The sequence below is a fragment of the Centroberyx gerrardi genome, chromosome 6 (genome assembly GCF_048128805.1).
Source record: "Centroberyx gerrardi isolate f3 chromosome 6, fCenGer3.hap1.cur.20231027, whole genome shotgun sequence".
In the NCBI taxonomy this organism is placed as follows: Eukaryota; Metazoa; Chordata; class Actinopteri; order Beryciformes; family Berycidae; genus Centroberyx; species Centroberyx gerrardi.
This window is the reverse complement of record NC_136002.1, coordinates 14,932,441-14,953,248: the sequence shown is the minus strand read 5'-3', so window position 1 is coordinate 14,953,248 and position 20,808 is coordinate 14,932,441. Positions and strand designations below refer to the sequence as shown.

The window sequence follows — 20,808 nt, the reverse complement described above, 5'->3', positions numbered from 1 at the left end:
CCTGTCATTGGTCAGAGACCCTACCCGCTGTTTCCAGGCCAGAGGGAGGATGACAGATAGTGAGGAAGGAAGGTAGACAGAGAGACTGATGGGAATACTTGGAGAAAATTCTGTCAGTCACTTGTTTACTGCAGACTGTACTTTTGTACTACAACAACAGCAAAAGTTGCAGACCTAAACAATATTTTTGAGTATGGAATATACATGTAAAAGCACAAATTGTTGAAGGATATAAAGTGATGCTATTGTAATTCAAACCACAGGAAGACTATATTTCATTGTTTGCAAAAATAAGAACATGAAAACACTTTTAGAACTTCAAATCTTTTCAAGACTGATGTTTTCCTATTTTAAACTATCAGTTCTGGTATCAGGAGCTCAGTCTATGAATTTGAGAATGACAAATCCCATATCTCAGATCCCATGTTTGGTCTTTCTTCACTGATGCTAAAATACATGATTGTCATGTAAACAATTGATTTGCCTGCAAGGCTTATTTTAAAATATTCAAATTGTGTGTGAGGTTACTGAAGGTTTGTTTTTTACCAACCTGTCTTGCCATAAGATAAGATAAGATAAGATAGCACTTTATTGATCCCCTTGTCCTTCCCTCCTCCAGAACGTCCGCTGCACCATCAGGAGCGCGTCTTGCCCATCCTTCACTCCCTCGGGACCGACTCTCATCTGCTCATCAAGAAACACCTCGCCATGGAGGCAATGATCGTCTACCTGGGTACACACACACACACACACACACACACAAATGCAAACAAAACTAATATTCTCTCTCTAAATCAGTGTGTTACATCATTGTATTGTTGCTGATTCCACCCTCCAGCCAGTAAAGTGGATGTGTCCAAACACGGGATGATGAAATTCCGAGAGGAGCGAAGCATCCTGGGATTGGGACTGTCCTCTGGAAGCTTCCATGATCGATACTTCATCCTCAATGCCACCTCTCTCAGAATGTACAAGGAAGTCAGGGTAAGACGGGGCAGAGACAGACAGACACACACCCACACTCATTCATACAATACACTCTGTCTCTCTCTTTCTCCCTTACACACACATACACGCACAAACTTAATCACATGCTAATTCAGTCGCTCATTCAATCACATGCCACACACAAACCCACACACACAACAGTCTTTCTCTCTCTTTCTCTTTCGCTCTCTCTCTTTCTCTCTGTCACAGAGCCATTTATTCTCTTTCTGTCTCTCTCTGTCTGTCAGAGTAACCGTCCAGAACGTGACTGGCCAGTGAAGAACCTAAAGGTCTACCTGGGTATCAAGAAGAAACTCCGTCCTCCCACCTGGTGAGCACCTGTAGTCTAGTCAAGAGTATAGAAAAGATATATGGGATATATCCACATCTTTTCCAAGGTTATAGTGTCTATACACGCCTCAATCTCTGGGCAAAAAGAATAATACCAAGCTTTTCCCCTGGAGCATACAGAGTATTCCCATCTGTGAATACAGAGAATACTCACCTTTTTCCCTGGAAGAGGATACGCACCTATCAGTCTTATTTAACATTCATGGAAAGGTCATGCCACACTGTGCCACACTGTTTTTAATCTCACCATAAAAAATGGTTTTGTTATGAGGGGATTTGCACTACTTTAGCAAGATAGGCCTCCTTTATGGTGAGGTCTCGCAGGAAAGGATTTAATCCATCATTTCACTCAGTCACATACCTCTGAAGCGTTGAGCTGTGTGATGAATTTTGTTGCTAAATATATTGAATAAAAACACTGGCAAATGGTGACTAGCTCAGGCATTCCTCAGCCTACTCTACTGCACACCAGTTATAAGATGAAATGAATCAAGCATTGGTTAAATAATGCAAATAAATGCTGGACAAAATCCAAAATGCATTTAGCCGGAGAATACATGAATTTTAATGAATTTAACCAAAAAAAAAATTTCTAGTCTCATGTTCTTTACATTTGAACCAAATCCCTAGGTGCACCTGAGCTTTACTTCACACACTGCACACAGGTTGAGAACCACTCCTTTAAACTAGTGGAACCCACCAATATTAAATTCACTTTCTATTAAAAATAATTTCAAACAGTAATTTAGGGCTGGAAAAAAAAAATCATCATGATCACTGTGGCCACTAGGGGGCAGACTAAGCCAAATAATGAGCACTGTCACATCTACTGCTGCTGTTGAAACCATTTTGTCTTTCTGTCTCTTTCTCTCTCTCTCTGTCTCTAGTTGGGGACTGACAGTGGTGTATGAGAATAAGAAACAAGACAAGCCAGAGAGGCAGCAGTGGTGAGTATCTGTGCAGTGCTGTATGTACAGTGTATGGTCCATTTAAATACAACACACAGCGGTCTAATGCCAGCCCAGAGCAATCCTGTCCATGGTGTCTCCTCAACACATCTTTCACACAAGCACACAAGCATTCATGGTTTGGTGGACATTTTGATCCATTGGTGGATCAAATCCGTTGGGAATCAAACCAGAGAAGAGGCTGTCTGGAAGAGTGAAATGTTTGGAGAAATAAAATGCAGGCTCTGTCCAGGTCGGGCTGAATTTCTCACTGAGCTGCAGTGGTTTTGTTTAAACTTGGGTTAAAGAACGTTGTTGAAAAAATAAGTTTATTAAGCAAGGTATCATTAGAAATCATATCAACTTAATTAATTTTGGACATAAGTCAGTTTTGGGCTCACAAAAAGCTGTAGTCCTTGTGCATAGTGTGTGTGTGTGTGTGTATATGAGTGAGACTGAGCATCCCTCTGTGAGTGTGTGTTAACTGTAGCATGCAAGATGTACTGAGGCCACACTGGCTACGTTTACATCCGCACAATAATGCGACCATTGTCAAAACTGTGCGTAAGGTAATAGTTAGACTAATCCATTTTATCATTAAGATTTCATGATTTGACAACTCCCCATAGTAATCTCACTTACAGGAGTTAAATTATTCAGAGAGAATTGTGAATCAGAGTTTTTGATTTGACTTGATTCCTGTCCCATCACTATCAGATTTTACCCAAAACAATTACAGCCATGATTCTGCACTATCACAGCATTTTAGCTCTGTAGCATGCAGCCTTTAGTGCTTTCCAATGGATGTGAACGTGTTCAGATGTTCTGGAAAATCCACCAAAAAACCATAAGTTTTTCTGACACTGACAAAGCAACAAAAAGTGTTGACTCCTTCCGTCCGCCATCTTGGTCCAGCCCAGTACAGACCGCGCAGCTTGACCACAGTTCAAGAAATGCGACTAAGTCCTAACTGGTGTCAATTAATGTGAATAAAATCAGAGTACTCCACACATATGTTACTGTGATTATCTTCTTAGTTGAAGTAAGCATAAATGGAATCAGAGTATGCTGTGTCCTGACTTTCTCGCATCACTGCCTTAATCACATTATCATCACATTTTTGATGTGCATGTAAACACTGTTGGAGAAAGCTAGCGAGTTCTCCGGAAAACGGGTCAGATCCCTGCATGAGTGTGTAGAGACGGAGGCATATGAAAGGTCAACTCCACCCAGGAGGGAAACGCACATGAAGTACACCTGTAACAATGCCTTTATTCTAAACTGGGTCTGTTCACCTATACATCCTTCTGGGTGCGTGTGCATCAGTCTATACATGTACTTGCATATGTGTGCATCCATGTGTGTATGTGTGTGTGTGTGTGTGTGTGTGAGTGTGTTCACGTTACAGTAGGCTCTTCACTGTCAACAGCAGCAGGCTCCGGAGCTGTTGTAATGGGAGTGCTGTTCTCGTCACGCTGTAGGCAGTAACATCTCTCCGTCACGCTCCATCATCACATGTCCCTCACAGCACAAAACACACCTGAGAGGAAGAGATGGAGAGAGGGGGGAGGGAGGGAAGAAGTAGAGAGAGTGGAGGAAAGATAAAGCAGAATGAAGGGGAGATGGAGGAAGGGAGACAGGGAGAGGGAAGGTGTCATGCAGAGAGGGAGATATAAGTGAGGAATTTTGTGTTTACGCAAAAGAAAACTTGGAGAGGGCAAGAGTGGATGGAGATGAGGTGAGAAAGAAAGTGGAAAAAGTGTGTGTGTGTGTGTGTGTGTGTGTGTGTGTGTGTGTGTGTGTGTGTGTGTGTATGCAGTAGATGGGCCAGTGCCTGTGGGTCATCATTTGCTGATCTTCTCCTAATCTTCCTTCCCCACCCGCACTTGATTATGTTAATTAGTTTTACCCTATTGCTGCTACTGTCAGACCTACTACAAAACTCTCTACTGCTACTTTTAGCATATTGGCAGTCTCTGCAGTGTAGCTTAAGGGGACACTGATAAACCTTCTGAAATTATCCAAGTTTTGTTCTGTGGCTTCCTAATGCCCTGGCAACCCATAATGATAATGATAAATTAACATTTGCTTATACTTCTGCACATTTTGGATATTGCTCTGGATGAGAGGCCCAGCTAATTGCCTAAAAAAATTAAATGGAATGTAAAAGATTACAGATGTGTGTGTGTGTGTGTGTGTGTGCGTGCTAGAATAGGGTGGCTGTCCTCTTGACATAATGATTCCTAACAAGCACTAATGAGCTCTGTTAACCCTGCTAATGACGCAACCCCTACAGTGAGCGGGAGGAACTCTCCTTACACAATGTGTGTTAGCATGTGTGTTAACTCCCCTGATCGTAGCTACATTTACGCCTGTGTGTGTGCACCTATGTATGCACAGCATGCATTTGCCCATTTGTGTGGGTGTGTGGGTGTGTGCGTGGGTGGATTGGTGTTTGAGTTTGTATACTGTTCTGTTCTAAAGGCTGTATGGGTGTGATTCATGTATCAATGTTTTGTTTTTGTTGTGTCTCAGTGGAGAGCAGCACTTGAATAATTGTTTGGTCCAAGCCTGCGCTCATAATGACTGCATAAATAAAGGCTCCCTATTCACCAACACGGCGCGGCTGATGACTCAGAGGGCTATCTGACGGCAAGCTGAGTGGCATAAAAATACACAGACGCACGCGCACAGACAGACATAACACAGACGCACGCACACCCCACAGACACACAGCGTAGCACACACACACGCAGACACACGCTGAGGGTCCTAATCAGTGTTTCTCTTTGTTGGGAGTTTAAATTAGGAATCACACTTGGTGTTTACGCTCTCAGCGCTACCACCAGGCGCTGTGAGAGAGAATATGTCAATTTCAGTTAATCTCTGCTGCTGCTGCGCTCTCTCTCTCTCTCGCTCTCTTTTCTGGTTTGTTTCGCAGTTTTTGTTGTTTCTCCCAATGCCTCCCCGCCTCTCTGTCCCTTGCTGCTGCCCTCCCCACACCCTGATTGTCTCACACTCTCCGTCACTTCATCCGTCTCTCTCTCATCCTCTTTCTTTGCAGGTGTCTCTGCTGTGACACTCTGTCAGAGATGAGGGAGTGGTTAGCTACTTTTCTCAGTATCCAGGTGAGATCACACACACACACTCCACTTTTCTGACTCTCCTTAACAGACATAATTGATCATTTACAACTCCACTATTTGCAAGCATGAAAATTAATGAATACTGAATTTGTTTTTTCCACTGCCCAATAATCCTTTAGGCCAGACTTTGATCAAGTAGTATTGGGATTGTTTTAACTAGCAGGGAGTGCCAGATGGGTGGTGTTTAAAGCAGCAGGGCAATTAAGATGGTGTCACGTAAGTTGTCAATCACAGAAAAGTATACAAAATTTGGTTTCCAATAGTTGTTCCTGTGATTGTCTAAACTTGCTGGTACTCATTGTATTTTCATATTTGACAGGCTCCACCCATCTGGTCCTCTAAACGCGTTAAATCAAACACTGTTTAACCCAGCTCTGATACATGCTGTGTATAACAAGATGTGCCCATCAAACACTTTTGGGTGTTGGATTTGGTTGAAAATCCATGTCACAGGCTTTTTAGTGCAACATACTGATATAGTATAAACCCACACTTTTATAAACTTTTGTTCTCTATCTACTCTTCATTACAGTATGATGGTGATGTGTGGCCTGTGGATGGGGTGCAGCAGTCACGCGTAAGCCGTGTGTTGCCGTTGGATACTCGTCACGGTAACGTGTCATTGATACCGCTGCGCGGCAGTGAGAATGAGATGCGGAACAGCGTAGCAGCTTTCAGCCAAGACGCACTTTCTGTGAGTCAATCTACCAATCAGAGGGACTGATCTAGGGTAACTGTGCAGCTCGATCTAAAGCTGCCGGCTAATCAGAGACATTCATGCTGAACAGGCGGTCCAACCCACAGCCTCGCTCCCCCAGTAAAGAGCAGAACAAATTTCCACTCATCTTGTGGCAGTTGTGCAGTTTCTTTTAATAGTTTAGGTCAGGATTTGGGAATGGGGAAACCGATCTCTAATCAGAATTAAGAGTTTTTTTTGTGACGCAAGATCAATAAAGGAGAACATGGGCGATCAGGAATGTTTTACAATGCAAAACTTCACTGCTGCCGACAGAACAGCGGGAGCGGGGGTTGCACCTGGGCAGGATGAATGATCTCTGTCTCATGATTCACCTTTGATTTACTCATCACGACAGGATCTGGATTCTTAAACTATGGGTTGGGACCCAAAATGAGCTGTGGGCCTCCTTCCTCCTTGTTGGTCCCTTTATTTCCCAAGACTAAAACACTGTGTGTTTTTTGTGAGCCTTGGTTCCAGGCCAAGAGACTTAGCTTACTCATTTGGGTCCTGCTCTGAAAATGTTTAAAAACCCAGACCATAAGAGCATGTGAGAAGGAGTAGACAACAGCATCTTCATATCGCAGAAGGTTTGGACTAGGAACCAGCATTGGAACAAGAGTTATTCTGCCAAAGCATGCTTCGGCAGAAGAGAGAATAACGCGTTTGAATTGAAGAGCTGTATACTAAAATTTGACAAACGTCCACCTTGAAAGCCCTCCTCCAATTCACTTGTCCCCCTAGGCTTGCTGGGGCGTATTTTGATAAACTAAATCAGTGGGCTGACATTGGATCAGACCCATCCAACAACACCAATATCATCCTCTCCATCTGTTCTGTTCTGTAGTGTTTGTATAGAAAATAGATCGTCTGGACCCAGCCAAAATCATTCTGACCTCAGTGTCGATGCTGCGGGACCAAATGTCCACGATGATGATGATGATGCAGTTGTCTTATCCTAGTGGTTCTAGCCATCCCATACCTCTCCTCGCTTTACTGCACATTATAGGAACATTGCAGTCCCCATTATTACTTTCCCAGGCAGTAACATGATTGCACATTTGCCATGTTGTTGCCTTCCAGATACTTTCTATTGATTCTTTTCTTTCAGTCTATTGACTCTATGAAATGTTTGACAGCAGGAGAGGAAGTGTGGTGGCTCTGAGATTGCCTTGGTGTTGGGATAGCAGCAGAAACTGGGTTGATGCACGATGTGAGTGTGTGTGTGTGTGGGGGGGGGGCTTCTGCTGGGTGTATATGCTGTGTGTGAGCGTGTGTGAGTGAGAGAGAGAGAGACAGAGAGAGAGAGAGAGAGAGAGAGAATGACTGCTGCTGTTTATGACCAGCTCTTAATGCAAATGCAGTGACAACGTTTGACATGACTGTTGACTGTTAATATCACACTCGACAGGTTCACAGGCTCACTCCAGTACACCTCTCTTTCTCTTTCACTCTCACACTCAAACACACTTCTTCTGTTACTTCCCTCGCAGTTTGCATGTCATTATCAGTCTGGCTGTTTATCTCTTTTCCCTCTATTTTTCTCTCTCTTGTCCACCGTTCATCACTCTGTGTATTCATCTCTCTCTCTATTTCTCTCTTTCTGCACTTCCCAGTTTCTCCATCTGTCCATCTTTCTGCCTGTGATAACCCCTCTGTTTATCTTTCAGCTCTTTAGAGATGTCCGATAATGAACTCTGAGCGGAAGGTAAGACACACAGATTAGTGGATGACACACACTAGATATACCATTTTATATCTAGTGTGCTTGATGTAAACATGTCTCTCATTGCTTGATGTAAACATGTCAACCTTTTAACAATAACACGAATGCTTACGGATATGCGTAGTTTTGATGGGAATTAATTTCCTCTTCAAGCAAAGGTATTCAAACTGACAATGATGTGTGTCTCATCTCGTCATTGAGGACTCTGTGAACTTTAATATACTATTATTCCATTTAAATTGATGTTTGAGTGAAAGGTAATAGATCCTTGCTCAGTTTAAGTTGGCCCATTGTTTTGTCTTTCAGTGTGCTGAGTGTGTATTTATCTGTTCTCTCCACCGCTCCTTATTGAGTCCACATCTTGTCAGCAGTCTCTTATCTGGCTGCTGTGACTCAGAGATCCTCAGACAGGATGAAAACCTTAAAGCTTGACCTCTCAGGGGACTTTGAACTGCTGTGAGACTGACTTAAGGGTTAGGGATAAAAGGCCATACATTAAAGTTTCATAGTTTCAGCATGATCATTAGAGTCAAGTGATTTATGCTACTTCTGATGTTAAAATGGGTTAAAAATACAAACTGTTCTACAAAAGGTGCTGAAAATGGGCTGAAGATCAGGATGTGAACTTGAATTTTGATGTTGCATCCCTAAGCCTCTGTATGTCTTTCCTTCACCAGGGGGGATGGCCAACCTCATCAGACACCCTCTGAACATTCCAGTGACATCATCATTCTGCGACTGTAGGACCAGGACGACAGGCAGACACTCAGAAAGCACAGACACTGACATGTGGAGTGTGACCTACACTGCCGTCTGCTCTTATGAATATTAACTGGATCGATCAGTAAATACACAGACAACAGGATCGTATTTAAAATGGACTTACACTGGGTTGCTTTGACCTGCATCACTTTTAAGCACAAACAAATTCAGTCCGATCCTTACTTGATGTGATGCACAATGGCTGCCCAATGAGAGCAGCTGGGAGCTGTGGCATTAAAGGACAGAATGGTAGAGACCAGTTTCACGGACCACAATCGCCCTTCAAGATGTCCTAAATCGTCCCCGGCTCAATGTCCCCACCCTTAAACAATCCACTGTTCCCTTTGGTCAATGGCATATGACATCACCACTGTATTGCATGATGGGACAGAAGCATGAAAGACATGCTGAGAGAAACCTCTACTGTATTTTTCCAGAGAAGATGTAGTCAGGTTATCAGGGCACTAGCTTAGTGTGCATAGCAACTGCCCTTTCTAAGTTTCAAGGCTACACATTTTTTATTCTTTTTATAGAAAATAGAAACATTTATTTACATACAGTTGTAGCTGATTCAGATTAACAATTTTTTGACATGCCTGTAGCGCTCTTTCTGCACTGTTGCTCCAAGAAGATTTGTTGGGATAATCCTGCAGCTCAGAATTTTGAGAGCTGCCATGCAAAGCTCAAGTCATAGAAGGTTGTAACCTGATTTTGTCCAGAAACCGTTCTACTGGGACCAAGACGGGGACCGAGAGAAAGACTGAGAAAGTGACAGATGTTAGATTGGTGTCTATTGCTCTGCAGGCCCTTTAATTTGCCTTCATGCTCGGTACACTGCGTAGACCATAGTCAGGTGGTCAGAATTGCATGTGTGCATGTTTGCATACGTGTCTGTGTGTGTGTGTGTGTGTTTGTGTGTGTGGGCGGACAAGTGTATGTGTGTGTCTTTTGCGGAGTGGAGGAGAAAGGGGGTGTCCTGAAAAGTGGATATTTGGTTTGAGAAAAGAAGAGTTAGTCACCGACCAGGGCAAAATGGATGTTGAAAATATTTTTGGAATATTTGACAAAACAAGAGAAGCACTTGATTTATCATTGTCTCTTACGATGTGTCCACTTTTCAGGATGTTTCTGTGTCAAAGTAAATCAAGTGCACCTCAAGTAGTTCACATTTGAAACCATATTCAGTTATTCAAAACCATATTCTGCCATTTTTGCCCTGGCCTGATCAATAACCGTCCAAGGCTATAGACTGACAATCTGTCCCACTGTTCCCTGTTACAGCTCAGTCTCCCCTGTCATTACACATTCCTCAATGTTGTCTCCTGTCTGTAGGTCATTTGCTAAAGCCTGTGATACACAATAATATTTTGAGGCAATATACATGGGCGGTTTTGCTAATCATTATAACTAGCGGTATTTAAAGGGTTTCAAATTGTGGATGACTCACTTTGGAGTAACCCAATGTCTCTTTTGTTCCTCATGTATAACCCACGTTTATTTTGTCCCAACAAAATGGTATAATCCCAACAATGACAAAACAATGTATTTTCCTTATAATCCATTTTGTTTGTTAATTAGAACTCAAAGCGGGGCTCAACAGTCGCATTAAAAAAAATTGTGAGCACAGGAAACCAATTTAGCAGCATAATCTGTGAATATAATTAAGAATTCTTGTTTTTATTTTAAATCTGAATTTAAACATGTTTTGTCAAAAGCAGAACCCCGATCCAAAGTGTTTTCCACATTAACTCTGTACCTGTCAACAACTGCCATGCCATCTGCACTGAATATTGGCCGTCTTCACTAACTTGTAGTGTTGCCTGTGTGCCACCCAGGTTTTCCCCTGTTGTAAAGTATACTTATTTATTTGGACAGCAGAGGGCGTTAGGTGCTGGGATCGGGATGTGGAACGCGTCTGCTCCACCTCCACTGGGGTGACGACATTATGTTCAGCTCAATGTTAGCCATAGTGTTTAAACACCTTTACACGTGTTTGAAAGTGTGTGTGTGTATGTGTGTATATGTGTGTGTGTGTGTGTCTAGCTGCCCTCCAGCCGAGACCTCAGCAGGAGTCGAGAGAAGACTCCGCTCTGTGTAGTGATGTAATTATATTTTCTCTCTCTCTCGCTTATGTTTCTCTTCGTTTTACTGATCTGTGCCTCTCTGAAACTCTAATAAACACATTCAGCCAGTTCTGCGAGTGCATTTGTATGTGTGTTGTGCTGTGTGTCACTGACCATGCATATAATTATGGAGCATAGTTCCTTTAACTCTCACAAAACTTAATGTATGTGTGTTTTCCAAAAGGTTGATGTCCTGCAGTGCTGCATTGCCCTCATGGTAACCCACTTATTTTTCAGACTTCATTCCTTCTTTACTTCTAAGAAACGAATGTACAAACGCACACAAGCAAACTGTCCAGCCACCCTGCAGGGTAGCTGTGAAAAGATTAGTTGTGCTACATACACACACAAACACACGTCACATATACATAATGTATGTATATAACACACACACATACATACATAAATGTGGGCAGAAACTTTTTCTTGGCCTGCGGATTTCATGACAATGTCATGCAACAGCCATAAAATGGAAGCCTACAGATGTGCTTCGAGGAAAAATGTCAGGTCTGTGTGTGTGTGGGTGTATGTGTGTGAGTGGGTGGGGTACAGTGATCATATGGAGAGCCCCAAGGAGGCTTCCTGTGTGTGTGTGTGTGTGTGAGTGTGAGTGAGTCACAGTAGTCCACCAGCTCTCAGTTCATTCTTCTAAGCAGAGCTGACACATCAGGGTCACTCTGTACCTCGAGATACACACCGGAGAGACCCGCAAGGGACGCACACATAGGAGACCTTCACTCTCTCACACACACACACACACACACACACAGGGACAGGAGACCCACCGGGGAACACACATCCGCACAAGGGCATGCTTAAATACACACGAGGCACAGTGGCCTTTACCATATAGGTCATAGCAGCGGTTGTGTAAGGCAGAGGGACGGAGGCAGATGAAACAGAGCAAGAATGGAGGAGAGAGATAAGAGGTGTAGTGAAGTTTTTCAGATGTAACTTCATGCTTTGACAGGTCGGACCAGTTCGTTCAGTTCATATGCATCACACTTCTTGTTTGTCTTGTTCCCAGCCAAAACAATCACGGCCCCAGCGCTCGGCTCAGACTCCCAAATCTGCTTTGTTGTCAAGGAAACTAATCAAACGAGCACTGATTACATCAAAGGTTATTGATCTTCATCTTGCAGCATTTTCACAATAACACGCATTACTGTCTGAGGCCTTCTGCTTCTGTATCCTCTGAAATGTTATACTTCAGACCAGTACAGCGGTATAGTGACAAGCAGAGTCAGCAGGTTTACACATTTTCCTCAGAGAACGTGCCTTTTCTTTTTTTGGTCTTTGTTATCTCAGTGCTACAGTAGCACACACTGATAGAAGTACAGCAGCTGTCATAGAAATGGGAGGAGACGCTCTTAAGATGTGTGCAGGGACAAGGGGAAGCACATGAACCTTCTGCCAAGCTTATTTTTTTGGTCTCTACTTGATCATCACATAACCTGTCATTTAGATTAAGATGATGAGATATGGCAGATTATATAAAAAGTTAGAGCTTCTTCACCATCTACTCAACAGTTCAGATTTTGGTGCCCCACGCAGAAAAACTAAGTGACCCCCTAGTTCACTAAAAGGTATAATCTTCTCTAAGAGCAGTAATTTAGCAAAATATTTATAGTTATGATTGGCATGTTTTTTCCTGATTATATGTTGCTCACTAACTGCAGTGTACAGCATGTTATTAAACCCTGCTGTTATCAACCTGCTGTTATTTTTCTGCCTGAATGGTGACTAATGTCTTGTAATGACATGTCAGAAAGCCGCCTATCAGGGGGATTGAGGTGAATAATCTCTCCAGGTGAATTATAGGGTTCCGAGATGAAAAAGGAAAGAAAGAAAGAAAGAAAAAAGTTCTGGAACCACTTTCATATATCTCCATCGCTGTCAGTACCTAGATTGCTTCTTTCATGGAGGTGAACCACATGTCATATCTTAAGAGGATGATCCTTGTGTCAAGTGGAGGGAGCAGGGAGCAAATGAGCTGGGATAAAAGAAGAGAGGAGGAAGGAAGAGATGAGAGAGATGAAAGGGTTTGAGCCCAAGAGGGACTTTGTAGCCGACCAGCAATATGCAGATGCAGAAATTAGCTAAATAATGTTTACATAAGGCTTACTTTTAATTCATTAAGTAGATTATATTTTAAATTCCTTCAGCTCAGCAGCCAAATGAAAACATATTGATTTTAACATGCTATGTTTACCCACCAGACGCCGGCCTGCAGCCATGAACCGCATTTGATCAGAAAAACATTTGAAACCAGCAAAATGGAGAATATTTTAGGGTTGACTATGTCATCCTAGAGTCAGATCATTTTCCTCCAGTTGTATTCTATTCTGCTCACAGTTTGACCTTTATGACTAAATATCTTGCAAATGCAAACAGCAGCATTTGGTTTCCAGTCCAAACCAACCTCCTCATTACTGACTGACTACATAAAATGGCTTCCCGGGTTTTATTAGGACTACGGATAGGAGATGGAAGGAAGATGTGGGGGAAAGTGATGTCAGTAAGAGAGAGACTGCATTCAGATTGTGTATAAATTAGTTTGTTTTACTATTAATTCATATGCAACGTCCAATAGTGTCAGTGTCCAAATCTCCAGCCAACTGTTCAGGAATTAAGAAAAACACTCTGGTTTTCCTCACTGACACACTTGACATTCCTAATATATTTTCCATAGTTCGGCTTGCATGGTCCCAGGTTCATGAAAAGCTTTCTACTCATGGAAGACTACTTCCTTCTCTTCGAACCCCTGCATACTCCGCACACACCCATCCTGCACTCTGACCCCTCTGGTGAAATGCGTACATGTATGTGTGTCTCAGAGGGCTACGAAAAGAAACAAATGTCTTATCACATAATTGCTTAATTACCTAATGCTCCAAGTTTCTTTAAAAATGTACATCACCATCGAAAGACTTTTGCTAGAGGTTGAGGGATGTAGAAGGAACAAGGTCTTGAAGGAGTTTAGACTTAAATGTGCACTGAATGTACAAAATATTAGGCACAAGCTTTTCATGAAGTACACTGATGAGGTGAATCCAGGTAAAAGCCATTATCCCTTATTGATTTCCCTTCAATCTCAATCACAAAGGAGGAGATGGAGATAAAGAGAAGCAGACGAGCTGGAGAAGGATTTTGAAGCTTTGAGACAGCTGAGATGTGGATCGCCGAAAAGGGACTACTGAAAAACAAAACTACAAAAAGGGATATTTTGTACATTCAGTGTGTGTAGCTCAGTTAATTCCTGGCTTGGACACCAAAAAAAGTGGATTGGAGAAGTGAATCCCGCCCTATACCCTTGACTGTTCTTTGCAGCTCCCAGGTGTGAGTGTCTGTAACCCTCCACATCCCGACATCCTGCAGGCTGCAGCTGCAAATGAACACGGGTTTTGGTTGAACCTGGTTCTGCGAGGGTTAAGAGGTTCGGAGTCTGTAGTGTTGTATGGAGCATCACTCAGCTGGACACAATTCAGAACAGTTTCCTTTTATACATTTCATTAACACCTTGTCTTCAGCCACCTCCAGCTGATTGGAACACACACACACACACACACACACACACACACACACACACACAAGCAAACTCTGGCACACAATCTCACACATATACACAAAATGTCTCTCTCTCCCACTCTCTTTCTCTCTCTCACACTCACACACACACACACACACACACAAACGGACTTCACACACACACACACACACACACACACTGCCAGAGTCCTGCAGCACTTCTTCGGTTCTGCAAAACTCGTCGTGCTTCGCTGCGTCTGATTGCCGCCCTCCAGCCCCTCCCTCCGAGTTTATCACCAATTACTGGTCCTTGGAAAAAAAAACGACCCTTCTCCCCGTCCCCATGGCAACCGTTCTCCTCTCCTCTTTTCTGCACAATCAATCAGACAACGACTGTCTGGCTGTCCTGCCCCAGCCTGGCTAAAGGGGAGAGGTGCAGGAACCAAATATCACTTTCAGGGGTTTTGGGAAGAGGCTATTTTTGGACGTTTTCACCCGCGCTGTCTTGGTCTGTCGTCTCTCTTTTCTTTCTCTCCGCTTGTCCCTTAGTCACTTCTAAGTGAGAAAACACATTTCTGAGTGCATGCAACAAAAACAAACCCAACAAATAAAATAAAAAAGTACTTCGACTTAGAAAATCTATCCCTCTCTATTCTAATGATACATAAATATTCAGCAGTGCTTTACTTCTACTGTCTGGGCTCTTAAGCAATAATAAGCAATTTCAGCTTATTCTACTGTTGTACTTAACAAGCAGTTCTGGATAACAGTGATAGCTAAAAGCCCAAAATATAAATGTCTTTCTGTCTCTCTCTCTCTCTGTATGTTTCCCTCTGCCTCTGTCTGCCTCTCCTCTCTTCTCTCCCTCTCCCTCTGTCTATTTGTATGTCTCTTTTCCTTCTTTCTCTCTCTTTCTCCCTATCATTCAATCTGCCCGTTTCTCACCAGTGCCAGACAGAGAGAAATTGGAGAACATTTCATGTCTGACACCCGGCTTATCTCTCGGACACAATCACCGCTGAAGGGACCGGGGAGGTGGTGGTGGGGACGGAGGAGAGCCGGAGGAGGAGAGAGGTGGAGAGGTAGAAGAGGAGAGGAAGGAGGAGAAGAAACTACAGGGAGGGAAGAGAGGGAGAGGATGACCAGGAGTGTAGAGGGAGAAAATGAATGCGAGAGGGTAGAGGAGGACGAAGAGGAGGATGCCGAGGAAGACGCGGAGGAAGGAAAGGAGAAGGATGAGGGAAGACGGAGGAGGAGCTATGTGAGGAAGGGAGAGAGAGGAGTAGAAGGAGAAAGGGTAGAAGAAGGCATGAAGAAGGAGGGGAAGAGGAAGAGAAGTAGAACAGTAAGAAGGGAGAGGAAGCGGAACTGGTGAAGGTACAAGGGGAGGGAAAAGCAGAGATTGAGATGGAGGAGTAAGAGGTCATGAAGGGGGGGAGTGGAAGGTGGAGGGAAGAGGGATAAAGGAGGATGAGGAGAAGAGAAGGTAGCAATGGAAAAAGAAGATGAGGAGTGTGAAGAAGAAGAGGGGGGAGAGAAAGTGAAACTACCAAACAATGTATTAATATTCTACTTACTGTTATTTTTTTACTGTTTCGTTTCATAATCATCTTTGTTAGTTTTTTTAAATGTTGCAATGGCAATGCATGTCAAATGCCATAACTCCCTTAAAGCCCTTTGAGCTGAAATTGATAAAGGAGGAAAAGGAGCAGAGGAAGAAGAAGGAGGAGGGAGTCGAGGATGGAGGGAGAAGGAAGAAGAGGGCTGGGAGACAAGTACTAATAGTAGATTAGTCATTCTAAAGATGCTGTGGGCTAGTCTGTCACTAGTCGCTGTCTGGTGTGTGTGTGCGTGTGTGTGTGTGTGCGTGAGAATTTATGAGTGAGGGTGAAACGGGATGTGCACAAGCTGACGGAGTGAGGAATATTCCCCTTAATCACTGTACAGTTTAATTAAACCTGATTGACGTGATGAGCGCACACACACACACACACACAGAGCGCGCTGCAGGGCAGATGATGTCATCGCGCTATGTTGTATATGTGAGGCAGTCTTAGCAGTAGGGGCGTAATCTGTCTACTGGCGCACATGCTCTTCTCTCCTGGCATAGTGGCATACATAAAATGAATCTCTTCCAACATTTTGACAGCGTTTTCATCTCTTTTCCTCTCTCTTTCTCCTCTCTCTCTCTCTCTCTCTCTCTCTCTCTGTCTCTAAGGCACACAGAGAATGTATTGCTGTGTTGTATAGGTGCTTGCATGTGTTTTTTACAGTCCTTGACCCTGCCACTACAGGCTTGCGACCCGATGCGTGCATAATGCCTGGGATAATAATTAGCTTTTTTGCGTGCTGTATAACTAGAGCCTTAGATAACAATGATAAATGGTTGTTTGTGTGCCTTCTAATGGGCTTGTGTGTGCGTTCAAGTGTGTTCTTTGGGAGAGTTTTGCTATCCATGTACGTGTATTGTCTGAGATTAAAAATTTACAATGTGTGTGTCCATTTCTTTTTATAGCAAAGAATAGTAATGGCTTATACCTGTATGTCTGCACATCGACACAGGTCTGCCTAGGGCTGCACACAGGGGTTTTTCGGTATCTGTAGGTCACAAATTCAATTTGTATTCAAACCCTGCAGCTTCCACAAAAACCATATCTAACAGGCAACACATAGACATGAGTGGTTGTCAGTGGCTGTCTGTCAAACAGGGGGAATATGCGTTCTGCACAAGTGAATACAGAAGTTACGAAGCACATTCCTGCATAGTCTGGTTTCGAAATCAACAAAAGGGCTCACACAGTGTAAATCAAGCCTTCGCCTTATCTGTGTGTACAGTATCTCTCTTTATGTGCACGTTCGTGCACGCCTGTGTGTGCACACTGGCTGTGTGGACTGTATTATTATGGCCAGTGATAATATTGTAACGATGGTTGAGCCACAGTGTTGGAACCTAAGAAATGAAGATAGACACAGCACAGACAACAGAGGCCCTCGTGCATCATGTGTCTGCCGTTAGGATCGAGCCCTCTGAGCACAAAGCAGCATGGGTGCTGTTCAGGGAGAGGGAGAGAAAATAGAGAGACTGTGCAGATGATGTAGCCACGGGGCCTTCTCCTGTAGTGCAGGCTGTGTGTGTGTGTGTGTGTGTGTGTGTGCCTGGGTTACGCTCTCTGACAGTTATATAAGCTGTGTGGGGAAATGGCTAAACTCAGCACACAGTAAAAGGGGGAAAAAAACGCTATCATAGATACAATCTGCTTTTAGCAGGGGTTGGGAATAACACAGAGTTTGTAGCCTAAATAACACAGAAACACACATACACACACACACTTTGCAGTAATCCTACAGTCTATTCCCCTTATGATTTTCCAAACTTCACTGACAGGTTTTTTCTAATGTGCACAGAACTTTCGACATTGTAGTGTAATCCTCTTTTCTCTCCTCGTTTCTCTCTCTTCTGCAGACTCTCTCTCCCAAATTCATTATTCACTCCACTGTGTGTGTCATTGAGCGGGTGTGTGCGCGCGCTTGTGCTAAGCTGTGGAAAAATATCAGCTATTTCTAACAAATGCCACCATCTGTGTGTGAGTCTGATGCCTGAGTGTCTGTGTTGTGTGCTTACGCATGTCGCTTTGTGCCTGAAGGATAATCCCCACTTTTATTATTTGATACTGATCATGAGAGAAGTTGAAGAACCAAGAGGAGCTAGAATGCTGGAATGGTTTGGTTCTCTGCTAATTGGCATGTAAACAAAACAAATAATCAAAAGTTAGCCACCGCTGATGCTAAATGATAGGGGCAACGACAACATGTTATTATTTTTGTGTTTTAAACTTAAATCATCTAAGTTAACACTAGAAACATGTAAAAATGTGCCATCAACTGATGGCTGCTCTGGAAAAAAGAGGTAAATATAGTTAGAACTAGGGCTGCGCCACATAATTGAAATCAATTTCACAATAATCATAAGGATTTTTTTCACTATCGATATATATCACTTGTTAAATAATCAAATTAATGCTCATCCCATTGAACCGAATGGTAATGTTAGGGTGTGATGTCAAACAAAACTGACAATAATATTCCTATCATATCTCATTTTGTCAAAGACAATTACCTTGTTATCATCAATTCAGACGGCAGAATTGTGTATCAAGATATCCCAAAAATCACCATTTCATCATGATATGATTCCATTGAAAGACGCTAAAAGATAATATTGAATTATCGCCCAGCTCTAGTTAGAGCTGCTATTTGTTTACGTGATTTTGACAATCCAACAACACTGGTTTATACAGAAAGTGTGTCCACAAAAAGTCATGGCAGGACAGCGCTGCACATTTTTTAAAAGCTGAGATATTTAAATTCTAACATTCAAAGCAGCTTGGGCTTTCTTGTGTGAATGTAAGTACTTTTGTTCTACACTAAACAAACATGGGGGCACTATAGCCCCCATGTTTGCATGTTTTAGTTGACCCCGTGACATTCATCTGCATTAGCAGAGAACCAAACCAGGCTTTCCACTGTCACCAGGTTGTTAGAATATCGTTGTGCCAAACAACCATCAAAAACATTACATGGGAAAAAAAAATTAACCTTTAAACACAGCTGTCAGTATACGCAATGACAAAAGCAACATTCAGGCACTTTGTGTGTGTGTGTGTGTGTGTGTGTGTGATAGAGAGAGAGAGAGAGTGAGAGTGCATGTCAGGCGCTCTTTTTGAAGTGTATTAATGGAAAGATAAGCACAACTGTCTCATATGATTCCCTTTAATTCCTGCTCCGCAGTCAGCCAGCAGCCATCTGGCTCCCCCTGACACACACACACACACACACACACATACACAGTCCCTCTCTTTTTCTCGCTTACAAATATAAACACACACACACACACACACACACACACACACACACACACGCCCCACTCATTGGGAATGACAATCCGAGGGCATGCAGTCAGAAAGAGGATATTATGACAGGCCAAAGCAACTAAACAACTCCCAACTGAGGGAGCAGTCAGACAAAATCATTGAGTTCATACACACTTCCTCCTTTCTCTCTCTCTTTCTCTCTCTCTCTCTCTCTCTCTCTCACATACACACACATCACAGACAAAGGGAAGCACCCAGTCATTTTTCTGCCTCCTATGCATTTGTGAAATCATCCAGTGGCATTTGAATGGGTCTCACAGGCTGTAGGCCCACTAAACTTACTCAGCCCATAAAGAATGTAAAGTTACAATTAAAGAAAGAAAAAAACAAGACTAGGTGTCTCTAGTGATGGGCCGTTGTGACCACGCTTCCAGGAATGCACACTTCAATATGTTAAACTGGCAATACGTTAAACCCCAGAGCGATGTATGGTGCTGTGTGCCCACGGCTCAGCCCAAGCTGTTGAGAGACAGAAGTAATATACAAGAGAATAAAAGGGACGAACCCTTGTGCTGTGAAAATTAATGTTAACGCCTACGACAAGAAATTGTGGCAACAATAGGCTCAATGCATGACTTTACTGTGCTCAGCTGTCTCAGTGCTAACACAGGACTCAAACAGTGCAGGTTTTGTTGAATAATGTTGGCAGTTTACCGTGACATAACATCAAAAAAAAAAAAAAGCTTCTGGCTGAATTTCAACAAAGTGTGGCTCATGGATAAAATCTTCTTGCATCAGCTTACATGGCCCAGGGTTTCCCCCTAACACCAGTCAGCCAGTCAGTCCACAGTTTACATTTTAGGGACACAGCCGACTCTTTAATCCAGAGTGACTAATCGCCCTAAGCAGGTAGGAGCTTCAGTGTCTTGCTCAGACGCGTCTCGATGGCTGGATTGAACCTGTGACCTTTCTGTTATAATCACAGTGACTCTAACTGCAAGGCCAGCCTCCCATCCTGCTGAGCAGTTTGCATATGATCATGATTTCAACTATATTAATGTCTGAAAACATTGTGTAGCATATAGAATGCAGGATTAACTTTAGATGCAATGTGTGGATCTATCTCATTAATGCATTACTGTGAAAACTAATATACATTTCAGTGCTACAAAAAAATAAAAAAAATAAACTGTAGTCCCAGTGACCTGCTTTGTGCTTTCATTTAGCGCAATCTGGAAGTTCTGAGGCTTCATTTGCGTTTTAAGTCCTTTTAAGTCCTTCCTGGTAGCCTGGTACGCTCCGCATCAAAAGCAGCTGGGCTGCATGGGAAATAATGAAATACACACACGGAAAGCACCTCACAGGAGCTGTATAATGTGGCACCGATGTATGATCGTCGGACAGTTATATAAGTTAGCATGCTGCCTAGCCTCACTTCTCCCAGTGTGTTAGTATTCTGGTATAATGTCATTAACTAGATGTTTTCCAGCGTAGGTTCTGGGAGTGCAGAATTAGGAGCACATGGATGGTAATGTCAGAACAGCTAAAGATCTAAATATGCAGAAACATGTGCACACACAGAACATACAGTTAACATACATACGAATAAGTGTAAAAAAACCACTAGACAT

At 42.9% G+C, this 20,808-nt stretch overlaps 1 protein-coding gene across 3 annotated transcripts in view; it reads left to right on the top strand.

The window, feature by feature from the left end:
• arap1 (ArfGAP with RhoGAP domain, ankyrin repeat and PH domain 1) overlaps positions 1 to 10,849 on the top strand; it is a 44,659-nt gene extending 33,810 nt beyond the window's left edge. For 2 of the 3 annotated variants that reach the window (XM_078284016.1, XM_078284014.1), the window contains 8 exons: positions 620 to 733; positions 839 to 984; positions 1,236 to 1,318; positions 2,226 to 2,285; positions 5,350 to 5,413; positions 5,964 to 6,125; positions 7,838 to 7,875; positions 8,571 to 10,849. In XM_078284016.1, coding sequence (XP_078140142.1) covers positions 620 to 733; positions 839 to 984; positions 1,236 to 1,318; positions 2,226 to 2,285; positions 5,350 to 5,413; positions 5,964 to 6,125; positions 7,838 to 7,858 — 650 coding nt within the window. In that variant the 3' untranslated portion in view covers positions 7,859 to 7,875; positions 8,571 to 10,849. The remainder of the gene's footprint in view (positions 1 to 619; positions 734 to 838; positions 985 to 1,235; positions 1,319 to 2,225; positions 2,286 to 5,349; positions 5,414 to 5,963; positions 6,126 to 7,837; positions 7,876 to 8,570) is intronic. The other variant, XM_078284015.1, reaches the window with a different exon arrangement.
• Positions 10,850 to 20,808: the final 9,959 nt, after the last annotated feature.